This window comes from Gasterosteus aculeatus, chromosome 9, assembly GCF_964276395.1.
Source record: "Gasterosteus aculeatus chromosome 9, fGasAcu3.hap1.1, whole genome shotgun sequence".
Lineage (NCBI taxonomy): Eukaryota > Metazoa > Chordata > Actinopteri > Perciformes > Gasterosteidae > Gasterosteus > Gasterosteus aculeatus.
Window position 1 is genome coordinate 2,653,936 of NC_135696.1, and position 23,783 is coordinate 2,677,718.

A 23,783-nucleotide genomic window follows, 5' to 3' on the forward strand; every position below is an offset into this window, starting at 1 on the left:
TCAGAGGCTTAAGACAAACACATGCCTGGAGGCGAACAAGGTCAAGGAACATCAGAGCACAAAAGTCAGGGTCACAGGGGAAACTAAGAATAACAGACGAACCCACAACAGGAAGAGACGCACACGATTTAAATATATTGGGGAGATTGGACCCAGGTGGGCGCAATCAGGGACAAAACAGACCATGGCTGGATTCCAATTGTCAAAAAATGAGCCCCTAACGTCTATTCGTAACCACGTCACGGGGTCAAGGAAAGATGGTTAGGAGAATGTTTGAGGACAACTGCGACTTTCACTAAGCTCTGTAGTTCTGATGCGACGGCCAGACGCATGTTAGAGACGTCAGTCTGCAGCGAAACTACAATTTCTCTGAAGGTGGACTACAAAGAAGCATCTTAGAGGCCTCCGTCCACGTGCTGAGTCATGCAGACCTCATAAACAACCACGTTCAAAGGATTACTTTATTAACAAGGTTGCAATATAAAGGAGTTATGCTAACGGTTATTTACATGATGTATTTACATCTCGTCATGATTGTTAATTCACGGCCGAATGATACGTCCCTTCTTCAATATCGCCGCCGCAAGGAATTGTGGGACGGAATGATCTCCTTTCCTTTGGTAAAGGATGGTCCAGTGGTTGCTATGCTAAAGGAGCTAAGTAGGGAGCATTAAAGCTCCTTTCCTGTCTTCAGTGATGTCTGTTGCATGTCTGGCTGGAGTTTTGTTGTTCCTCTCTAACCTGTTTCTAACCTCTGCTTTCCTTTTCCGCTGCCGTCAGTGAAGAATCGCAGGATATATTTATGGATGCCTCTTCCTCCACGCACACAACTGAGACACCTTTGGAAAGGTTAAAACCTTCTCAAGAGCTGCATTAATCAAAGAACAGCTTCCCCGGCTGATTGTGCAACTTTGCATTATAAGAGTGCCTTGCCAACTTTCTTTAGCAGATGTGGGAACCCCCCTCCGCCACTACATACAAATCTTGTGGGAAGGCATTATACTTGGTAGACCACTAACATGCAAAGTGTCCCACCGCTGGGACATCTTGTTGCCCCCCCCTGCAGCATCTCTCCACCTCTGCTCACACTTCCCGTTCCTCATCTTCTGGGTCCACAGAGACTCTTCTTTTCTCTCCATTTCTATGAATGTGTCCAACTGCTTCCTGGTTGTAAATATTGTGTCCCCCTTGGTGCTGCTCCTGATCCCCGGCAGTAATTTCCAAACGGTTTCCCCCCCGATTGGCATTCTGTCAGAGCGATCAACACTTAGCACAAATAGATTTTCAACCCTAGGAAGTAAATAAATTCAGCACGTAGCCGAGGGGTGTCAGCAGCGGTGTGCCGAGCCAAATGAAGATCGATATCCTGATCTGTAGGTTCCCGACCTCCAGGATACATCGCAGTGCTCAAAGGACGGGTTTCTTCCACCTGAAATGACTCTCACGTTGGATTTTTCCCAAGATAAAGCGAGCGGTCTAAGAACTAAAGTGTGCTCATCGCTCCCCTCCAGACACAGACGAGGCGCATAAATCAAAAATTAAACGTTTCCATCTCATCCACTCTTCCGTCTTGCGTCTTTCTTCCCAAAAACAAAGTCCTTGGGGTGCTTTTGCATGCTGTCTAATCAGGTTGTCCAGTTGTGGAGTGCAAAAAGCACTTTACATTAGTTGTATGATCAGTAAACAAATTTTATAAATAGTTCATAGCAATATGTAGTTAGGAAATTAATATGTTTATGTTAATGTCAAATATAAAAGTATAGTTCTAGTATAACTATATTTTCTGTGTTATACATACCTGTGTTTTCGTATAATATCATAGATCCGTGTGTTTTTGATCACAGTTGGCGTTAAGAGAAGGGCCAGGCGGATGGACGGTTTAGATACAAGAACAATCGATTTTGTTGGCGACAGAACAGTTTACAAGCCCTCTGTGTGGGTAATGGGCATCAAATCTGTCGTTTGTGCTGGGAGATTTTTTGCCGGAAACGCACTCAATATCAAACATTGAGGGGATACACTTTTCCTACTGTAAAGAACCATGACGGAGACCAGATCTGCCAGAACTATTCAATAGCAACTAGAACACTAGAAAAAAACAACTAGAACTAGAAGATGTTTGTCATGAACTCTCCATACGAAAATGATCACTAACAGTGATGTTCATGAATAAAGGCCTCACTTAAATGTGGTTAAAAAAGTAAAACTAGGATGGACCCAAATAAAAAAACGTAGCATCCAGAATTTTTGGAGTTTTAGTATCTTAATTAATATCTTCATCATTAAATCACCCACTACCCCCCAAAATATTTTTGTCAAACTACTTTGATTTCACTTACCCAGAATCTTGAGCTGAGTCACAGCGCCATGGAGACCGAAGAACATCCAGAGGGGGCGGGAGTTGTCCACGCACACCTGCATGCCCACATTGGCGCCGTTGTGGCTGAGGATGACCTCCCCCTCCTGGTTGACTAGAAAGCCCAAGATGTCACTGCTCTGGAGAGGCGTCGGCACCCGACACACCGCCCAGAACTCCTTCCTGTCCACCAGAGCCTCTGGGTTGTAGGGTAAGTCGCTGGGCCGCAGCACCGCCGGGTCGCAGGATGTCACGCCGTAGGACAGCGAGCCTGATCGGGCCGGGCTGGACTTGGTGACTTTGATGAAGACGGTCTCCCCGGTGCGCAGGGGCCGGTTGGTGAAGACCAGCGTGCGTTCGTCTCGCGCGTGCTCGGATCGGGCCACCGTCTGCTGGTCCAGAGTCTTGATGTGAGCGCCACGCAGCTGGTGGAAGTGGAGGTCGCTGTCCAGGGCGGATGGCAGCAGAGAAGACTGCTGGGAGTTGAGGGAGTTCTGGGGTATGGGGCAGGTGGAGGAGGAGGAGGCCAGGTGGAGGGTGTGCCGGTGGGAGTGGTTGTGGCCGTTGCTTCCGTCGTCCTGCTGCAGGTTGAGGTCACACAGGCTGACGGACAGGCGGGAGTCGTCAGCCTCACGCCGGAGGGAGGACGAGCGCACTGTGGTGAAGGAGCGCGGGCGTAGGCAGTCGGGAGGAACAATCGCACTGTCTGCAAAGAGACGGAGACAGAACGGTGCTTAATAGTGGTCGCACTGTTATCTCAGACTTGAGGCAGTGAAGTCTGCAGTCAGCTGGATCGCTGAATAGAAAGCAAACAACTGTCAGAGGAGCTGATAAAATGATGAAACAGAAAGAGAAAGCCATTTGACTTCATTTGGATGCCACGTACGCTAGTTCTAATTACTCAGATCGTAAGAAAGGGTGTTCAAAGATTAAAAAAAAAAAAAAAAACGTAGTCTGCTGCAGCTGAATCATCTCCTCTAACATAAGACAGGAAAGTGCTCTATGGAGTCAGTCAGTAAATGACTTCTAAATGAAGCCTGTTTGCGTTGGTTGCATTCCTTGCCATCCATAGTAAAGTATCACTCTACAGCGAGTCATCAATGGCATCCAACACGTGTCCGTAGCAGTAAGAGTGGTCACATAAACCCCCCTGATCTGCCCTCAGGCGGCTCACAGCCTCATCCTGCTCGACACGGGGCTCACCGTAACACCGCTGGATGTGCTCCACCTCCCTGCCTCCCTCCTGGCCTGCTGGCTGGGGTAAAATTGGCCTGCCACCCTGACAGAGACCCCTGCTTACTGCAGAGCAGGGGCAAGAGCAACTACCTGGTGTGTCCCTGCTGGGCTACTGTACAAACGTGAATGTGTAACAGGATGAACCAGCTCCCTATGTAGATATGAAGGGATCCTTATTCTCAGGTGAGTATACACGAATGGCATCATTGTCAAAAATAGACAATGGAAGTTGTTTGCATGAATAAACCAAAATAATATAAAATGAAATGAAACTGCACTAAACCAATTAACATTCAAAATCAAAGCAGTATTCTCTTTGAGTCCTTCCAGAACTGCACATCTTAACTGAAACCACTTCTCTGATTCATCTACTCTTCCCTCCTACCATCGGTCCTCTGATGGTCTCAGCCGTCATGAGAACCCCAGCCAGCACCAACAAAACCACCAACAGCGGCCATTTCCGTGTTTCATGCCATTTCATCAGAGAGAGAGACACTTGCTGAAGGGAGGCTTTAAGTTAAGTACGTATAGCTTAATGTGGCTCTGGGAAGGCCTCTCCCTTGGGGATACAGACAGCAGCAGGCATGCTAACGGCTTAGCCGCACGACTGATCGGAATACCGAGCCAGTGGCGGCCTACTCTCTCCGATTTATGAGAAGATCGGAATTACACCACCTAACAAAACTGTATGTGTGGGGGTCTTGCAGAGACGGATTCCTCTGCTGCACATCACTTCATCCCATTGGATTACGAATGGACAGATTTTGTTGCAATACCTCCGGGACATGAAGGAGGACCGGAGCTGCTGAGAGGATGATAACATGTCGCAGGGGATAACAGCGGATGAGGTAAAGCCAGGAAGGGGAGGTGACAAAGAGTCGGTGAAGGGGCAAATCAGCGCTATGTGTGCGTGTCACTCGGACTCTTGTGTACAACAGACTGTGTGAACACAAGCAGTAAATGGATTCCTCCAAAGATATCAATAAAAAAAGGTCCTCTGTTCTCTTTTATATTGTCTCCCTTTCCTCTTTTTAAAGAGAATCCATTTGAAAGCCTTATTGGTGTGTGTGCGCCACTTGTTCTTTTGCGACTTTATTCCTCAAAAGGATGGAGGCACTGAATGTGTTGTTAGCCTCCCGGGCAGAAAGATGACTGAAGCCACAGTAGAACATTGACCATGCATTTGAAAAAGTGTGTGTGTGTGTGTGTGTGCGTCTGTTTGTGAGCTCACCATCTGCTGCTCGCTTACCATGCTGCACCTGCGCCTTTAGCTAATGCAATCCTTTTGTCTCATTGGTCCCTTTTAAATTCGCCACTCACGGATCCTTCCTCCCATTGGCCGAGGACTTCTCACTATGAAAGCAGCTTTAAACATTGTGCGTGTTTGTGTGTGTGTGTGTGTGTGTCGTGCAGGAGGATATTGTAATGGGGCCATTGAAGATGCAGCTGCTGACACTGTGAGCCTGCGAGCGGAGGAGGGGGATTTATCACCTGATTCTTCACTTTTGATCGAATTTCCAACCAAATGTAGCACCTGTTGGGCTGAACCAATCATTTGTTCATGTGGGGGAGTGTGATGACTATGGGTTGGCCCGTTTGAGATGCCGAGCGTGCTTTGATTTGAATAATTAATCCCCTTTTGGACTCTTCTATTGTCTATACATGGAAGGGAAGGGGGGGGGGGCAGCAGGGTCTGTCTTGGCCCTCACACGCTGTAAATGTTTTTGATTATGAGATAGCCGCGAAGCCGGCTAACTAAGGCTGTGCGTGGGGGGGTGGGTAGTTGCTCAGGCTGGCTTAGTGGCTTTGCTGGCCTGAGCAGAGGGAACACGCAAACAGTTTGAGCCAGTATCGGAGAGGGAGGGTGTGGGGGGGGATTTACTCTTGTCTCACGCACGCAATCTATTTCACAGGGCTTATCTTCATCCGTAGGCTTTGGAGGCTGTCATCTGACGTCGGCAGAGGTGAAGGAAATGAGAGACTTGGAGGAGCAAACGAAAAAGGGAGAGGAGAGACTGTTGGAGGGAACAACAGGACGTGAGGACAGAAGGTGCACCAGGAATTATTTGGATCCGCTGGGAAGGAAGGTCCTAGAGGCGGATATCCAGTGAGATTTGGAGAGCAAGGAGTCAAAGAGACCAAAGAGGCAGCGCATAGAGACCGACCAAGCGCCTAGGATATAATGTGGCTAAGAGAGAGGTGGAGTCAGAGAGGTCTTTGTGCTAGATGTTTGGGATGTTCTTTATTCCCTGGCGCTGGCCCAATCCTTAAATCGGCCTGGGCGGGTTTGAACCCATGGCTTTTGGAAAGAGCAGCAGGCTCCTGAGGCGACACATGGCCATAACAAAGAGCCAGGCAAAATGCCCAGTAAGTCACAAAAGCTCTATCCCTAAGGTCATCTGTAGAATCCAGCATGTCCTGCCCCCCCTCCCCCCCATCGCCTCTACCAATCAGCATGCCATACCACAGCGCTAATAACCTCCATCATACGGTTCTTATATTCAAGCCCCCTCGTTTTATTCCTGTGCTCCAGCACGAAGGCTCATATGAGGTGGGCGACCCTCTCAACACACGCGTGTCCACCCCTTTGCTGTCATTCTGAAAGCTGCACTAATGTTTCTATCCCCAGGGAATCCAGTCCGCGCCACTCACCGGATGTAGGACGTTGAAAAGGGAGTCTGTCTGTGATGGTCACACTCTTCAGCCACATCGTCTTCAGCTAACCTTGGTTAGCTAGAGTCCAATCATCTGCCTGCTCCGGTTCAGCGGCCCATGCATTCTCTTTTTGTTCATGTTGTAGTGTTCCCACGATTTCATTTTCAAATGGTGTATGTGATTAGGTACAGTGGGAGCGTGTCATAAAGAAACACTCATACACCATGTGAGCCCCGATGTCCCTCTGTCTCAGGCAGGGGGCAGTAAATATGGAGTTGACTCCCCTGGAGCTTCTTCACAAGGCCAGACACTGACCCTGGTAAGAGAACTTCTTGAGCATGGGAAAGACACACAAGGAACAGCAAATAAATACTGATAAGGTACCTCTTATTTAGCCCATTAAAAAGTTATCTTAAGTTCAAAGTGGAATTCTTCTGCTCATGACTTTTGATACCTCTACTTCAGAGAGGTAGTTAGTGAACTGGGGAATCCAGCCGAGGAACAATATGTTCAAAGTCAAACAAATCCAGTTTATTCTTCTTGGCCTTCAGAACTCTCTGACCAACATGACTCATAAACGATAGGAAGCCAACTGAAGCCAAGAAACAAATTGGCTGTGTTTGATGCCTAGCTACATTTCCTAAATGAGTACAGAAAAGGCCGGTTCTACGCCATCTTTTCTGCTTTGTGCATTTTTGTTGGAAGGTCTTTGTGAAGAGTCCGTACTTGTATATAAGTGCTGCTATTAACTGGGAGGCTGTTCTGCCAAGTCAAACACCGGCGCTACTCAAGTACGCTAAATAATCAAATCATTTCACTGAAAAGTAATGGGTTTGTCCCAGAAGAATGGAACCCTGGTCTGTCTCTTTCTCTGAGCTGGGTCACACAACAAATGTTCCTAAGAGGCTTCTGACTTTATGTTGCTGGAGTCCTCGGAGGGCAGAAAGAACATCAGAGACTATTTAACCAACCAGTTGAACCTCTTCCATTCCCCCTCACTGCCACAGACGTGTTCTTGTCTTTTTTAGGGGGGCGTTGACGGGGTGATAGCAGGACAGCAGTAGATGACACAAAGAGGTGGTGTACATCATCTAAAAGCTGGGAACTTGAAGAGTAATTCCAGCAGTGTGTATTTAATTTACATCTGTATTGTGTGTATCTGTCATAAACCTATTGAAATGTTTAACGCGTTGGAGTGTATTTCTAGTTGAAACAATGATAAAAACGGTTGTGCATCAATTTTTGGATTTTTTTAGCCAATACAGGCTGTAATCATGCTAGAGGTTACAACAGGTCATTATAGTGAGGTTGATGGTCTCACTATGTAACAAGTCTCTGTCCCCCCCATCAAACACAATCAGTGTAATTCGAGACTGTAGAGACCCAGTATGCAGAAATAGCCAATTATAGCATTTTAGAAACGGTGAGAATAACACATTCATACTGCATCTGATCACCATAGAATGGGCATGTAGACAGAGGGAGACTTGTTGATAACCATACAACCCATTTTCATCCACACATCTTTAGCTGAGAGGACAGAGGAGCACTTCAAAAATCACTAGAATGTATCTTCACATTGGAATGTTATTCAGGGCCTAGATACGCTAGCCTGATATGGTTGGAACCCATAGAGGCCTTAATATAGGTTTTATATGATTTAAAAACAGACGGCTAAAGTCTGTGAAAGTTACTAATAATGGTGATCCAAATGTCATAATTAATACGATAATGGTCTTCAGATACTGCAGGGTGCAACCTGCCAATAAGGACTATCGAACATTCACACAGTGCAGGAACTGCATGTAGGTCCAATTTGGGGTTGGGTGTCCTGCCCGCGGACACATGGACACGAGCAGAGTTTGAACCACGCTGTACCTCTGAACCACTGTAGCCATTGCAATAAACAGAGGAGCAGATTGTGCTGTCATGTGCAGATTTAAGAAAGTGCTCATATGCTTGAGAATGTAAGAAACCTGTATTGTGCTTCCCAGTTGATTACTGAAAAAAGTAGAAGACAACTGTTCTGCCAATCACAACAGCAAACACTTTCGCTTTCTGGTGCGACAACAGAACCTCATTTACCTGTCAAGACCTACAGTGTCATTTAATCCATCACCTGAGCGAAGCACAGATATCATTTTGTAGTAAAAGACCTGCTCTGTTCTTTGAGTTTGACCGTCTCGTTGGGAAGTGTCAGTGTCCTGGAGGCTTTGCAATCAGACTGTATTCTCCCGTCCCACACCGGGTCCCTCTTGATTAAAGCTCCTATGTGACTGACTCATAGCATCAACAGCTGGAATTACTCAGTAACTCCTTCCTGATGTCCAGTGGAGTTGTTCGGGGCGCATGATGTGTGCATATTTGTGTGTACACAAACAAGTGATGCTAACCTTGGGGACGGGTATAAATGAAATGACCCTTTTCTGTGACATCCAGCACAGCTTCAGTCTGCCCAGAAGATTACGGGTTGTCTGACACCTTTTCTTTGTGGCAAAAACATTCTGGCTTCTCTTTACGAGTTACTCTGTGGGCAAAACTAATTATGTATTACCCTTTTCTTCTACCACTAAATATAATAATCAAACGATTGAGATTAGACGGTCTAGTTCATTACAACATTCATTGGGCGAGCTTCTTAAAAACTAAAACCGCCTCGAAAAGACAAGAACTGGTTGATTCACTGTTGATTTTAGAGGGTTAAAAGTAGGCCAAGTAAACCAAGAACTGAGGAGGACAAACAGCATGTGGATCAAGACACGCAGTCTAACTAAAACATAAGCAAAGCTTCCATTTCTGCTTTTGGATTGTTAGGAAGTGGCCTTCAAATAGGCAGCAGTTTCTGTCTGGGCCATTATGAAAAGAAATAGTTTAACTCAATGGAATAGTTTAACTGGTACATTTTGTATGTTTAAATATTGTTAATTCTTATTAAGACTGTTTCCCCCCCACAAATGAGTCTTGTGTCTTTGGACCCACAGAAGCTGCTTATGTAAAGGGCCCAGTTGTTGGAAGCCACATAATTTGTTCTGTCTCAGCTTCATTAGCAGGATGGAAGATGGGACGGGACACTCTTAATTGTTATTGTCACGCTCACTCCTGCCGCCCCATTTCCCCTTGTATGATGGATCACCCTGGTCAATCCTCTGGGGTGGATTATCACATGATGTAGCTTCTATTTTGATCTTTCTACATCAAAGCCACTTCAAATGTTGCCCGAGGTCATCCTTCGCTCTCTTACTTCAGCTCTGACCTCAGAGCTGCCTCCGGATGCTGAACTGATGATATATCTGAAGATACAAAGTCCCATGCAAAATGTTCGCTCTGAATACGTGCTAAGATATAAAAATGAATATCAATATCTTCAGAAGAAAATGGTGGACAAACAGGAGTAGTGGCATTTATGAACTAAAAGTTGACTGGAATTAGAGGAAAACAAAGTATACGAGTGACATGAAGAGGACATTTAAAAAATCTCCAGCTTTCTCTGTCTCACTGCTGCACTAAATGTCTTTGGACCTTACTGAAACCTTCCACCTGCCCAGGTGAGCAAAGAGTGAGAGGAATGAAGAAAAGACGTGTAAGTTACTGCTTGTATTATGGCTCCCTGTGGCTCAGCGGTAAAAGGAGTCGTACGTCGGTGTTTCCTTGGGCACCTGACTCCACTTAATGGTGTGAATGGGTTTGAATGTTAGTTAGTCCTGATGGGCAGATGGTTCTTTGCATGGTCTGAAGGGCGAAAGACGTAGCGTGAACGTGTGTTGAGTGGTTGCAAGAATAGAAAAACACGATACAATTACACTCCGTTTACCGGTTATACCTCAGATTATCTAGGGATCCACACCTAAAGTAGTCTTCTTTATTTAAATAATGAATTGCAAGCAGACAGATGGCTTTAGAACTAAGGCTGATGTAGTAGTGATTTTAACTTGATGTTATCGATCAGAGGTGGTGTACCTCATCTAATCGATCAGCAGATAAAATAAGGAGTGAAAGCAAGAGGAAGGCCTCCGATGTGGCGACCCAATCCGAGGATAGGGAAAGGTTCATGGAGCGCTGCCCCAGAAACGTGATGCACAGAGCTGACACAATTGGCCATTCAGCGTCACAAAGGGACGTGTCTAGTCTGGATAACGTATTTCTATCTCCCCCTTTCGGTAGGGTTGCACCCCTCTGAACAGGCCCCTGTTTGTGGGGCCAAATGGTAGTCAGTTGACCCCCTTAGGAACATGAGCTGCTCTGCTGGCGGCCCTGCATGTGGCCTGACTCTAAAAAGACGATAGGAATGACTTTAGTAGGACTAAGCAGGAGCCCGGTTTAAGTGCGTGGAGTCTCAGAGAGGTCAGATGTCTCTCAGAACGATGAATTACAGAAACTTCAATCACAGCGAACCTCGGGGTGGTGAGCCTCTGCTACCTGATATTTGAGCCATTTTCTGTATGTCCTATTATCTGATGTTGATCTGCTAACTGTAAACTATTAGGACAGACTTACATACAGCAAAAAGACTTTATGAGCCAACACTAACTCAAAAGGTAAAACACACAACTATATTTATGTATTCTCATGAAACTAAACATCCAGCCCCAGCTCCATGAAGGCAACACTCAATGCAGGAGACACAATTACAATATCTATGGGCCACGTGACCTCTGGTCTATTTTCACAACAGAGGGAGGACAGCACTGAATCTCCAGTGAAAAGAAATGTGGGTCTACATTCTCTCACATCAAAGCCTGACCACACTATCCTGGGCTTTGCATGTTAAGCTCCCCAGCATAGCTGGATAATGCACAGCAGCCCCTCCTCGCTGCTCTGTGTAAACATGAGGGGCCAAATATTTGCCATATATAGATAGCCTTTGTTCCTTGTTGTTCCATTGCTTCATGGAAGGCTTTATTGGACACTACACAGGAAGGACTAACCTCTAGAGGGGACCTTTTTTGGTCACCTGCAGAAATTAAGACCTCATGTCTTTTAAAGGTTGCAAAAAAAGATGACACAAAGTGTCATACACTACATATATACATATCATTAGCTAAGACAAGGTATCAAGGCTGGGTGAAATAGTAGCAGGCTTGAGGCACACCGGATCACCGTAGGCTTTGCTCACCTGTAGCCTTCAGTGCACGTGAGCGAGGTGGTTTGTTTGACCAAACCAACTGATGAGCCATCGTTGGATACTGGCCTACTACTGGTTCAAACGCTAATCCCTCCGTACGGTAAAAAAAAGTGATGAAAGGTAGTTGTTTTGTCAGGGGTTATAACATGTGTCATCCACCAGATATACTATCCACTACCATCTGGTAATACATCATCTTAGACCACTATGATCAGACATTACGCAGGTATCTGGGTAGTAGATTGATTGAATTGATTTGGAGGAACAGACCTGGCTAGAAAGTATGAGACATCTCATCCAATCATCCTTCTTGCACAACTAGGCAGTAGCAGTAAACTGTGGGTAATTTAATTGCAATTATAAAACTTGCAGGTACAAACCTATTGATTTTGTTCGCTACTACAAGCTAACCACAGCCTCGCACATGAAAACTAACATTAAAGTTGTCCTGGAAACGGCCACAAATGCAGTTACACATAATGGCTGCCATGAGTATCATATCCTTCTATTTACTTGAAATATATATGTGTGTGTGTATATATATATTTAATATACTGTTCTGGAAAAGTGTTTAAAGTGAGTTTACTCTATTATATTAATCATATTAATCACAAATAATGTATTTTGGCCTTCAGAGAGTGTGACTTCTAGAGGCAGTTGCCCCTGGTTCTCGTTCAGTAATTTAGCTCTGCGTTTTATGCTCCTCCGACCATCTTACCTAGCAGCTGCACTCCGCGGGTCAGACCGTAAACATCGATGAGGGCCCAGAGGGGCTCGGCCGTGCGGACTCCACTGAAGAACAGCATAGGACTGGACTCGTTAATGCGGTAGAAGACTCTGCCCTTCTTGTCCACCCAAAAGGCAATAATGTTGCCCTCGTTGGCAAACTCCTCAGGCAGGGCCTTCGCCCAGAAGCCGCTCTGGGCCACCAGGTCGGGGCAGGCGTATTTGGGCAGGTTGTCTGGGTTTATCCTGGAGGGGTCTTTGGCAGTGAAGCCCAGACGTACAGCCCCACTCCAGCAACACTGCTTTTTAGTAATCTGGGGAGAAGAGAACCATATGTGGCTTTATTGGTATTATTTGGAAATTTGATAAACGTAGAGACCGCCGTTTGACCGTGAATCACCCCAGACTCTAAACTTCTACATGGTTTCCATCCCAATGTAATCACTGTGTTGTTAAATCTGCACAGTGGAACTCCACACATTAAGTGTATATGATAAAAAGGTACCATCATTTAGTCAGTTTTAAAGGCCACTGACTTTTAAGGGCTCAAGTGCTCCACTCGGTCATAGAATACCTTGAGGCGGACTTGCTCATAGAGTGCCATAGGCCTGTTGCTGAAAGTGATGGCATTGCAGAAGCTGGCCTGCCTCTTCACGGTCTTCTGGGCCAGGTCCATGACGATTTGGGATCCCTTGGCGTTTGGATGGAAGAGCAGTGGAATGATGGGGAGGGGCGCGCCGACGCTGCCGCACTGGATAGGCAGGCACCTCCTGGGTTTGTGGTGGCATCGGTGCGACGTGGAAGGGAACGGGCCACCCAGGGAGTCTGAGCCAGACGGAGACAAAGGAGCACAGAGTCAGTTGAGCTTTACTGCGAAACACAAATGTCCCCGTATGGAGCAGCAGGTTAGGTTTAGTTACTTAATCAGAGTCTTGGGTTTTTGTTTCAAATTTGAAGAAAAGCTTTACATTACAGAAAATGATATCAGATGTTATAACATAATCTGACATTCCTGGGTTCTTGTATTTGGGTTATTTGTTGATTTGGTCTTAACACTGGCTGTCTAATACTGAGGCAGATGGGTTTACATTGAAGTTGATGAGTTTAGAGTGAGTATAGGTTAACATAATACTTACCTCTAACATAATAACAACATCAGTTACTTGGCTAAATTGACACCTTGATATAGATAAAATCCTTATATAAAAGAAAGATGCCTAATAAATCATTTAATCTTGCATTCCATCTTGCAGAGCGAGACTAGATTGACTTGATAATTGAAACGTCCAGATGATCCAGTCAATGTGTCTGAGCGGAGTCTGGGTGAGCAGGTCTGAGGGGTTGTGGGAGCACAGATCTGATGGATTTGTATTCTGAAAGCGAACTGAAACCTTTGTCATATTCCATCACTGCCGGGATGTTAAATGATTTCCTGGAGTTTCTGTATTTGTATCACAATATTTTGGGATTGAAATGGTTTAATTTAGATTATTTTGTTGAGCCCATTTTCTGTCAGGTTGTCAGGTCTACTCAGTTCGTACATCAGTTAGTGATAAACATTTGATGCAAGTTGAGATATAAAGTATAACTTCTGATTCATAGCAGTGCATGCTTCCCAGCTGTGTCGCATTACGGAGCGTTCAATCAACTGTCAGAGGAGGAATTGGAATGTCGCTCTCTTGGATTCATCTATCCCGGTAGGATTTACAAGCCCACCTTTTCAAATCAGAGAAACTGATGCATCAGCAGGAAAATCAGCAAAACCTGATGTTTACCATCATGTTTCAGTTTCTTGAGTTTTTTTCCAATCAAACTCCAGTCAGTATGCTGAAAACATTTCCACAAGTAATATATATAATAAAATATAATATAATATAATAATGAAGTTTTTTTCCTACCTGCGTCAGGGGCTAACTTAAAAAATATCAAGAATTTTGAAAATGTCAAATTAGAACCATAGTAGATGTACGTACATGTATGATGGACTCACTCAGTCATAATCAACGAGGACTTTCTGACTGACATGTTTCGTTCTTGTGTCCCTCTTTCCTTTGTCTCCATCCTCTCTCTCCAGTCGGCGTTAACCTAGTATTGCCCATTCCAGTTTGTCCCCCTGTAAGCCCCAAACTACGGGCACCGCTGAGGCCTTTTGTCTTAGGCAGCGCCGCAGGAGAGCATGTGTTGAATGTGGTGCACATGGTCCTGGGCAGATTGGGCTGAATGCATTACTGGGCTCTAAAGAGGCGCAGCTGCTGTACAGGGAAATTCAAGTTCCTTAGCAACCCCATGCATCTAAAGATCCCGATAAGGGCACTCTATAACTCTGTGGCTACCAGCTAGGATACAACAGATGCCTTTTGTTTACTCAGATACAACAACGTGCTATTTATGATCTCAGATGGTATCTTTTTTTGCAACTGGGCCCACGTTTGGTTTCTTAGTCTATTCAAACAAAAGGGGAATATGAGTTCAAAGAGCAGAGATAACACATCACTTCGTTTTTGCTTTTCTGAAAGATCATTTCATCTTTTCCACAATATGTTCACTAACAATACGTCCCTAAAGACACTACATCTTTGCAGGTATTTTTATCTGCCCGTCAATGAGAGCCGTACCCAAAACTAATGGGTTGACTGCTGAGCAGCTACACCCGATTACACAAAAGCAACACACCGGAAGACATTTGGAGCATTTAGCGCAGGCCTGTTCCATTGACCCATGGCCCCGCCCCCGCCGCCACTCGGTCAAGCGGTCAGGGCGACCTCATAACAGAGCCCACATCATCACTACTGATGTAGATATTACAGTTTTTGGAAATGGTGATTATATTTGACATTGGAAATTGAAATGTTCAGCCTCGTATTTTAAATTGGGCCTTTATTAAAAACGTTCTTGAATTGGACTGATGTAGCGGCTAGAAAAAGGGCTGAAAAGGAAAGACGAAACGGTTGTTAGGTCCTGCTTTAGGAGATTATCCACAGTTAAGACAATATACTAACCTTGTTTATAGGCTTATCATATATTTTAGCAACACACCAACAACCCTGTTTGAACATAAAAGGACGGAGCAGAAAGGATGTTGAGTTCAGCACTATATTTACTTCTAGACAAAATGTACTTCATAGTGACAAATAAAATCAACCGTTAATAATTCAGTGTGGACACTTACGCCTCATGATGTTGTTTAAATGTATTAGAGCGAGCAAAGCCACCTTGAGCCCACTGGCCGGTCTCAGTGCTCCTGATACCTCGGCAACACAAACCCTGGAGTACATGCTCACGTCCACACAGTGTTATTTGTGTCCCCTTGATGCAAACAGCTTGAAAACGGCTCCTGTTAACATCACCGTGATAGATGCCTCTTGGAAAAGAAAACTCTGTTTGTGCACACAGATTGATGTATGTGTTATCTGTAAAAAAAAAAAAAAGGCTGTTTAAACAGCCTCACGGGAGCATTTGCTAAAGGTCAAGAATGTATGATGGAGGAACAGAGTAAAAGGCTTGTATTCCTCAGAGAGTAGACAACACTGCACTAATAGCTGTCATACACCAAGCCACATCTCTGTGGAACAGTAAACTCACCTCTCATCGCTCAGAGGTCAGCTGTGTGCGTTTATTTAACCCAGGTTTTGGAGTTGTTACTTAAGTGGTTTACATTGCAAATAGGATTTCGTAAGTGGGAGAAAACTATTCACAGTCAAGCTGTATCAAATGGAATTAGGTATTAAACAGTGACTTAATTGCCTTTATTTGGTTGCTGACGCCTTGACAGTAAGTTACACAACAAACATACTTATTTGAAACCCAAACCTAAGCAGATAGCTTCGCATTGTAGGAGCTTGTGCAGGCGCACCGATGACTCACAGGGCTGGAAATACGTCCCAAAAAGATTTCATACCAACCGCTCTGTGAGCATATGGTGAAATAAGGAGGCTTTCTGATTCAGTTCCATGTAACACGTGTTGGATCAGTGTGTGTACAAACCATTGATCCAGACCCCCAGCATGTGTGAGACCATTAATGATGCAAACATGATGAGACTATAGCATTTAGTCGTAACAGCAGCGGTGCTAATGGAGCACAGGTAGCCCACATAGCAACCCACTCCTTCTTCTTGTTGCTACGTACAGTCAAGTTAACAGTCTTCATCCATGTCTAGGAGAAAACACACACACACACTCACACCTTCAGGCTATTTTAGGAATAAGCAGGCATGCAGCCTAGTGTTGGGTATTACGTAGAAGAACAAATGGCTAAAACGTACTGCTGTGCTGGAGGTCCATCAGATGAAACATTTATCTTATTTTAAAACCATGTTAACTGTCGTGTTTTTACACCGTTTCTCCCGGTCCCCCGTTCAACAATCGATCAAATGTCCCCTTAGCCGGCTCAAATTAAACCCATGATTGATGTCAGGCTATCTTGGCTCCTCTAAGGCTGATCCGCTCTCAAACAGTGTGGTTAATTTGAACAAGATGTCAGTCAGGATAATTGCGCGTGGCCGTCCCACTTTAAAGGGGGGGGCGGGGGGGGGGAAGCGTTGAGATGATCATGAAAGTATTTCAGGGAATACAAGTCCATAGTATCATTTCTGTCATAGGAATTGAATGTATTGTGCATCTTTTACGTTGTTCATTCTGTGCACATGACATCATCGCAGTCTCTCCGTCCTCCTCTGCCTCTCACTGAGGTTTCTTCCTGTGCCGATGTGTGGGTTTCGGGACAGAGGATGTCGCATGTGTACAGACTGTAAAGCCCCGTGAGGAAAATATGCGATTTTGGGCTCTACGCTCATATAACTAATATCACTCCATCAATGGGTTCTCTGAGGAGGGGCGCTGCCATTTCTTTCTGGGGGGGAGTGATAAGCTTATCCAGACTTAAATTAGCCTGCGCCGAAGCAGGTTTTGAGTTTATGGATGTGTTGCCATGGTGATTTTGCCAAACTTGCTTTGTGGAAACAAAAAGCCTGACTCGTATAATATTAATATTATCCTAATATTATCCTGAAAATGACCCAGGTCGGAGGGATGGGGACACGGAGTGATTGCAATCATCACCACATCATACAGGTAGACCCATGAATTTAGTCTTTCACACAAGATTAGGGGTGTAAATTGTGGCTCTCTAGTTGCCGTTATTCTCCTTAGATCCATTGACCGTGGCATTTACAACGGCACAACGAGCTTAGAGGCCAATGACAAACAGCATCTTAATGATGTTTACACGGAAGTGTCTGGATGATGAATTCAATCCCACTGACTCGCAACAAAACGGCATTCAGGCCTGATGTAACAGCCACTGTTAAATGAATCACACGATAATAGCGGCTATTAATCACACACACATTATCATTTGGGCACAGATGCATCACAATACAGCTGAGGACGGCTTTATGCAGTTTACAGATATGTGCTTTTACATTGCCGTGAGCAGAGACAGTAACCGTAGCCTCCATTGTACCGTACAGGGACAGGTAGCGACGGCTCATTACACACACGTCACTCATTTTGTTGGTGGTAACCAAAGGACTTGACGTGCTGCTAGGCAACGTGACGACGATCTATTGGTTCAGTGTCGATGATGTATTGATAAATATAATTGGGCCCCAAGGTAATGCTGCTTGATCGGGGGTTGGGGGGGTTTCCATGATGACACCGGAGATCAGCCTCAGGTGATCCTGTAACTTCACACTGTCACCTCCAGATGCACTGCTGCCTCGCTCACATTGTAGAAATAAGGCTGACGTGGAATTGATCTTTGCCTTCATTCGTTTCTATGATATAAATGTGATCGGTTGTCCGTGCGTAAATTATGTTTTCCTAGAAATTTCGCTCAAGTCTGTTCAGGCCAGAATGATGAGATTTATTGAGCCGCTTTGCTCTTAGATACGCACATTAGGTCCTCGAGGGGGACAGAAGGTGCTGGCTGGTGCTAGAGTTCAGATGGTACAGCATATTCCTTGAAAAGACAAAACGGCTTTTGAACTATATGCTATTGAAGCTGTTGTGAGAATCTTCTGCTTTTCTGCTCTTCCGTTAGATTGACAGTCTGCATTTTGCTTTCACGTGCTTTTTTGATGTGTGACTTCTAATTTTCAACAATTTTCAAGAATAGATGTCTTGTAACCAGCTGAGATAAATAACGTGGGGCAGACATGATACATAAAACACATCATGAATTATAATTTTGAGTATTTCTAGTTCCCTACCTCGTGCTTATCCTACTGTAACGTCACTATCAATATTTCACAGCGCGTTGACCTGTGAGTGAAAGGTTAGACAGCTGAGGTGATGAATACTGGCTGACTAGTTTTACTGCCCTCTCTTCATGAGCAGCGTCACACAACGTTTTAATAAGTAATAATAGTGGAGTGGATGGAGATCCTCTAGGCAGGAAGGCGAGCGGGCTGGTGGAGCGGCGTAATGACAGAAAACAGGCAGGACGCTGTTCAGGGCTGGAAGACATTGTGTGGGCTGTGCCTCGAAGGTGGCCTTGCTGCAGACACACACGTACACTAACACACACATGATTGAGCGTGCTGGCTGGACAAATGGAGGTTAGGTGAGTCCACCCTGTGTGTGTGTGCATTGGGGCTGCACCATTGTGGCCAAAAGGACACTCAATTACTTTGATCCCATCGTGATGACTAGTCGACGTTGGTGACAACGTGCATTTAGTGCTCCTACAAAAGCAGCATCACATGACTCAGGATTTTTAAACCCTTTGGGATTAATTAAAGGCCTTCATTTTTCATGTGTCACTTTTCTACATAGTTTGCTTTTCTATTTGTAACTGAATAAGAACCATTTCCTCAAACGTTTGCTATCGTGAGGGATTAAAAACAAACAAAGCATCCAAATACCAAACTTGAAACTGAATTTCTACCAAATAAATTCAAATGATGATAGTGAAATATTCGGGTCCTCTGGTTGAGGTACTGGTCTCCACAGTAATATATATGAATGTACCGGATGAAGCGGAGAGTTCTCGCCCGGCGGCTGACCGGCAGTTCAAGAAGCGCTTGCTTTGATACGTAGCACTCTTTTTATGAGTGAAGCACTCTATTTAAACTGCAATGCCGGGATCACAGCTAATATTTCATTAATTGTGAAGCCCCGTGACAGACCGCTGAGCAGGAGGAAGTTAAAACCTTATGGGAGACGAAACAATACCACCTGACCCTGTCACTCCGTAGCAACCGTTCAGGCCTGATCAACTTCCAACCTCCGGCTCCGACACACACAAGAACAAAGAAGGAGGGAAAAAAAGGAGATATTCTCAGTGGTAGTGGATGGACTGCATGCGGTGTTAAATATCCACTGCTTTTATTACCCAACTTTGAACAAGAAGTACAAAAGCAAACAAAAGGAGAATTTTAACGGACATTATTGAGGCGTACAAAAATACCTGGAATAGATGAAACATAAGCTCATAACCTCCCAATGTATTGGAAATGTCATTAAAATATCTCGAAGTCCAAGTATGGAACAGGAAGTTGTACCGACACAACCCATTCAGCAGAACTCTATGGCAAGGAGGTGAAAAGTATTATTATTACTTATAATAATAACTCCCATGACCGGGAGCCTTCTCTCCGGCACCCTGCAATAATCTCTAGACTGAGATTATTGAGTGTAATTAGGTACCTTTTTAATTGGACCACACTCTCGGGTCCCCATTGAAAATAATGGAACCGTGGATGTTTTCTCGTTGAACAAGAGTCACTGCTATTGAGAGTTATGTACAGTCACTTTTATTTGGACACCACCCATGAACAAAAACCTTCTGACCGGATGGTATCGGGGGAGGTCAGAAGTTTTATGCAGAATACACAACGGTGGTGTTTGACCTTTGTCCCCAAAGAGAAGCGGCTGTCGCTTCCTCTGGCTGCCATCCTAGTCGGTCTTTAGCTAATTGGATCAATCCAGAAGCTTTAATTAGAACTCAGCTGGTCCAAACCAAACAAGCTGGGGAACAGGATTAACTAAAAACAGGTCCACATATGTGTCCACACTTCAGTATATCCAAATATGATGACATAACAATGGCATGGTCATTCCATATAGACATGTAGGGGCTCCAGATGGATACCATCGGGATGGTTTGTCTTCTGCAGGAGTTGCAGGACTACTTCTCATCATAAGAAGCAGTTTCTGCTGATGGCCATAAATGATCACGCTGCCTCGACCTTAATATTCCCCGATGGCGCAAAGGGAAATGTACGCCGAGGGGAAACCACGCCGCAGCACCGGGCAGAGGGGAGCCCGCAACTTCGGAACCCGAGCCCCTCTCCACGGGACGGGTCCCCTTCATCGGAGCGCGAGGCGTTTGTCAAAGGGTGACGTTGACTTCTGAATGACGTCACTGGGACCAAAGAATAGGCTCTAGTGGCAATCAGGTACCTGATGGTGAAAACAGAGGCGGCGCTGGGAGCGCACCGCTACCGATGGACCCCCGGAGCCCCCCGACCGAGCACCGCTGGCCCACACGGCACCGCATGACACACCGGTTTGGACCACAGATAGGAGCTCCTTACCGTAAAAGGCATTTCGCGTTATCTGGCCGCCCATTGCTTTATTCCCGTGGAGTCCGCGTGTCGCCTGAATGGATCACTCAGATGCTCGCGCGCGCGCACACTCCGGCGCTCGTGACATGGCTGCACGTTGACGTCCGGAGGCGGCCCGTCGCGTCTTCCCCCTCCGAATGGATGCGGCCGCTGACCCACTCCCTGTTTCTCGTGAGCGCAGGGACAACATCCCCCCCCCCCCACCACAACCCCTCTCCTCACCCCCACCCCTCCATTCGGCGCGCGCTCCCTCCGCCTCCGGTCCCACTCACTCTCTCTGACATTTACATAAAAGGTGGAGACTGGCTGAGCGCGTTTAACGCTGTCGCTGCCGCACGGAGCGCCCACCAGACAAGGGTCGACCTTCATGCTTTGTGTGTATTCATTCATGAATCATAGAAATACAGCGTACAGATCCACAAAAGCCTGTTTAAAAAAAAGGGAAGGAAATGCATGGATCCAGCGGTCACATTCTCAGCACTCTTTCACCTTGCATAGCTCCTGCGTGGCCCCGGGCCCCTGGGAGACAGACTCTGGAGTCGAGTGGTGACCTCATGGGAACTGTGGCACTGTGAACGACAGGCTGAGTGAGACCATTTTCCTCCACTCATCCATGGTGGTATTAAAATTTACCAGGCCTGTACTACCGGTCCAGATCCTTATCTTTTGTTATCCGTCTTAACTGACACGAACAACAACAGGGACACTCAAAAACAACTCAATTAATTTGTTGTTTGGACATATTCTCATTGGTAGAAAAATAATTGCTCTACTCATCCCCTTGTGTAAGTTATGGTTTTATCACTTAAGCATTATTCCACAGTGCATCCGGAAAGTATTCACAGCGCTTCACTTTTTCCACATTTTGTTATGTTACAGCCTTATTCCAAAATGGATTAAATTAATTATTTTCCTCAACATTCTACACACAACAACCCATAATGACAACGTGAAAACTGTTTTTTGCAAATTTTTGCAAATCTGTTAAAAATAAAGAACGAAAACATAACATATACAATACGTATTCACAGCCTTTGCTCAATACATTGTTGAAGAACCTTTTGCAGCAATTACAGCCTCAAGTCTTCTTGGGTATAATTCCACAAGCGTGACACATTTCTGGGCAGTTTCTCCCATTCTTCTTTGCAGAACCTCTCAAGTTCCACCAGGTTGGATGGGGAGCGTCGGTGCACGTCCATTTTCAGATCCCTCCATAGATGTTCAATCGGGTTCAAGTCAGGGCTCTGGCTGGGCCACTCAAGGACATTCACAGAGTTGTCCCGAAGCCACTCCTTTGTTATCTTGGCTGTGTGCGTCGGGTCGTTGTCCTGTTGGAAGATGAACCGTCGCCCCAGTCTGAGGTCCAGAGCGCTTTGGAGCATGTTTTCATCCAGGATGTCTCTGTACATTGCTGCATTTATCTTTCCCTCAATCCTGACTAGTCTCCCAGTTCCTCCCGCTGAAAAATATCCCCACAGCACGACGCTGCCACCACCATGCTTCACTGTAGGGATGGTATTGGCCAGGTGATGAGCAGTGCCTGGGTTTCCTCCAGACATGACGCTTGGCATTCAGGCCAAAGAGTTCAATCTTTGTTTCATCAGACCAGAGAATTCTGTTTCTCATGGTCTGAGAGTCCTACAGGTGCCTTTTTGCAAACTCCAGGCGGGCTGTCATGTGCTTTTTACTGAGGAGTGGCTTCCGTTTGGCCACTCTACCAAACAGGCCTGATTTGTGGAGTGCTGCAGAGATGGTTGTCCTTCTGGAAGGTTCTCCCCTCTTCATAGAACAACGCTGGAGCTCTGAGAGTGACCATCGGGTTCCTGGTCACCTCCCTGACTAAGGCCCTTGTCCCCCGATCGCTCAGTCTGGCTGGGCGGCCCACTCTAGGAAGAGTCCTGGTGGTTCCAAACTTCTTCCATTTCCGGATGATGGAGGCCACTGTGCTCATTGGGACTTTCAATACTGCAGAAATCTTTCTGTACCCTTCGCAACATCTGTGCCTCGATACAATTCTGTCTCGGAGGTCTACAGATAATTGCTTGGACTTCATGGCTTGGTTTATGCTCTGGTATGCACTGTCAACTCCGATACCTTATATAGACAGGTTTTTGTTCTTTATTTTTAACATATTTGCAAAAATTTACAAAACATTGTTTTTTTCATTATGGGTTGTTGTGTGTAGAATGTTGAGGAAAATAATGAATTTAATCCATTTTGGAATGAGGCTGTAACATAACAAAATGTGGAAAAAGTGAAGCGCTGTGAATACTTTCCGGAAGCACTGTACATACAGTATTTACAGTGTGTTGCATCTCCCCAGGAATGACTTCATTGCATCAAGGTATAACAGCTCTTTTCACGCAAGGGATGTGACTGTAAGGAGAGCTGTGACTGGACACTGGCCAGAGACATTTCCAAGAAAAAAATGATACTTGGGTTTTTACCCGAGCCATGTCTTGTAACCTTGCAGATACACAGGAGAGGAAAAGCCTGAAGTGAAGTGCACTTCCTTGCCTGGCTTGATGTTGGTGCGGTACATAATTGCATCGTTAGAACATCCTTCCTTTGTACAGTGCCTTTAACTTCCTGTTTATACCTTAACCTTTAGGCAGTTTCCTCTGCAACATGCTTGAGGCGCATGCCAGAGAGTCTTTATCTAAAATGACACATCACTTACTCAGATAATGAGATTGAAGTTCCAGGTTGAAGTCTTTTTTACCAATATTTGGTTGGGAACTGTATATAAAAAAAAAATGTAACTTTTTCAAAAATCTTTGAACTGTGATGAAATGCCGTCAAATTATTGTAGCTGAATGGAAGCCAACATTGATCTGTACCCTGAACCTCTTCAAACCATCACCCCCAAATGTAACAAGGTAGTTTTATTTTCTTAAAAATAAAACTGCTAATTTTTGGGGGGCCTGGCTAGGGTTAGGAACCAACCCCCGTCTCCTCTGAAAAAGGCACATTGCCGAAATGCTAGAAGCTCCACTTTTAGAGTTTACTTCAAAACTGTATCGGTCCTACAGGCTTTATGGGAATGAAAACGTACCTGGTCCATCTTAGTATGTTTTTCTTAAAACACTTTAGTCATCCCTATACCATTTTTTTACAGT

At 45.3% G+C, this 23,783-nt stretch overlaps 1 protein-coding gene across 1 annotated transcript in view; it reads right to left on the reverse strand.

Annotated features, from left to right (window-relative positions):
- neurl1aa (neuralized E3 ubiquitin protein ligase 1Aa) overlaps positions 1–20,911 on the reverse strand; it is a 30,318-nt gene extending 9,407 nt beyond the window's left edge. Inside the window, exons 1-4 of the mRNA XM_040186814.2 lie at positions 20,635–20,911; positions 12,670–12,920; positions 12,088–12,409; positions 2,340–3,062 (exon numbers count right to left, since the gene is read on the reverse strand). Coding sequence (XP_040042748.2) covers positions 2,340–3,062; positions 12,088–12,409; positions 12,670–12,920; positions 20,635–20,668 — 1,330 coding nt within the window. The 5' untranslated portion in view covers positions 20,669–20,911. The remainder of the gene's footprint in view (positions 1–2,339; positions 3,063–12,087; positions 12,410–12,669; positions 12,921–20,634) is intronic.
- Positions 20,912–23,783: the final 2,872 nt, after the last annotated feature.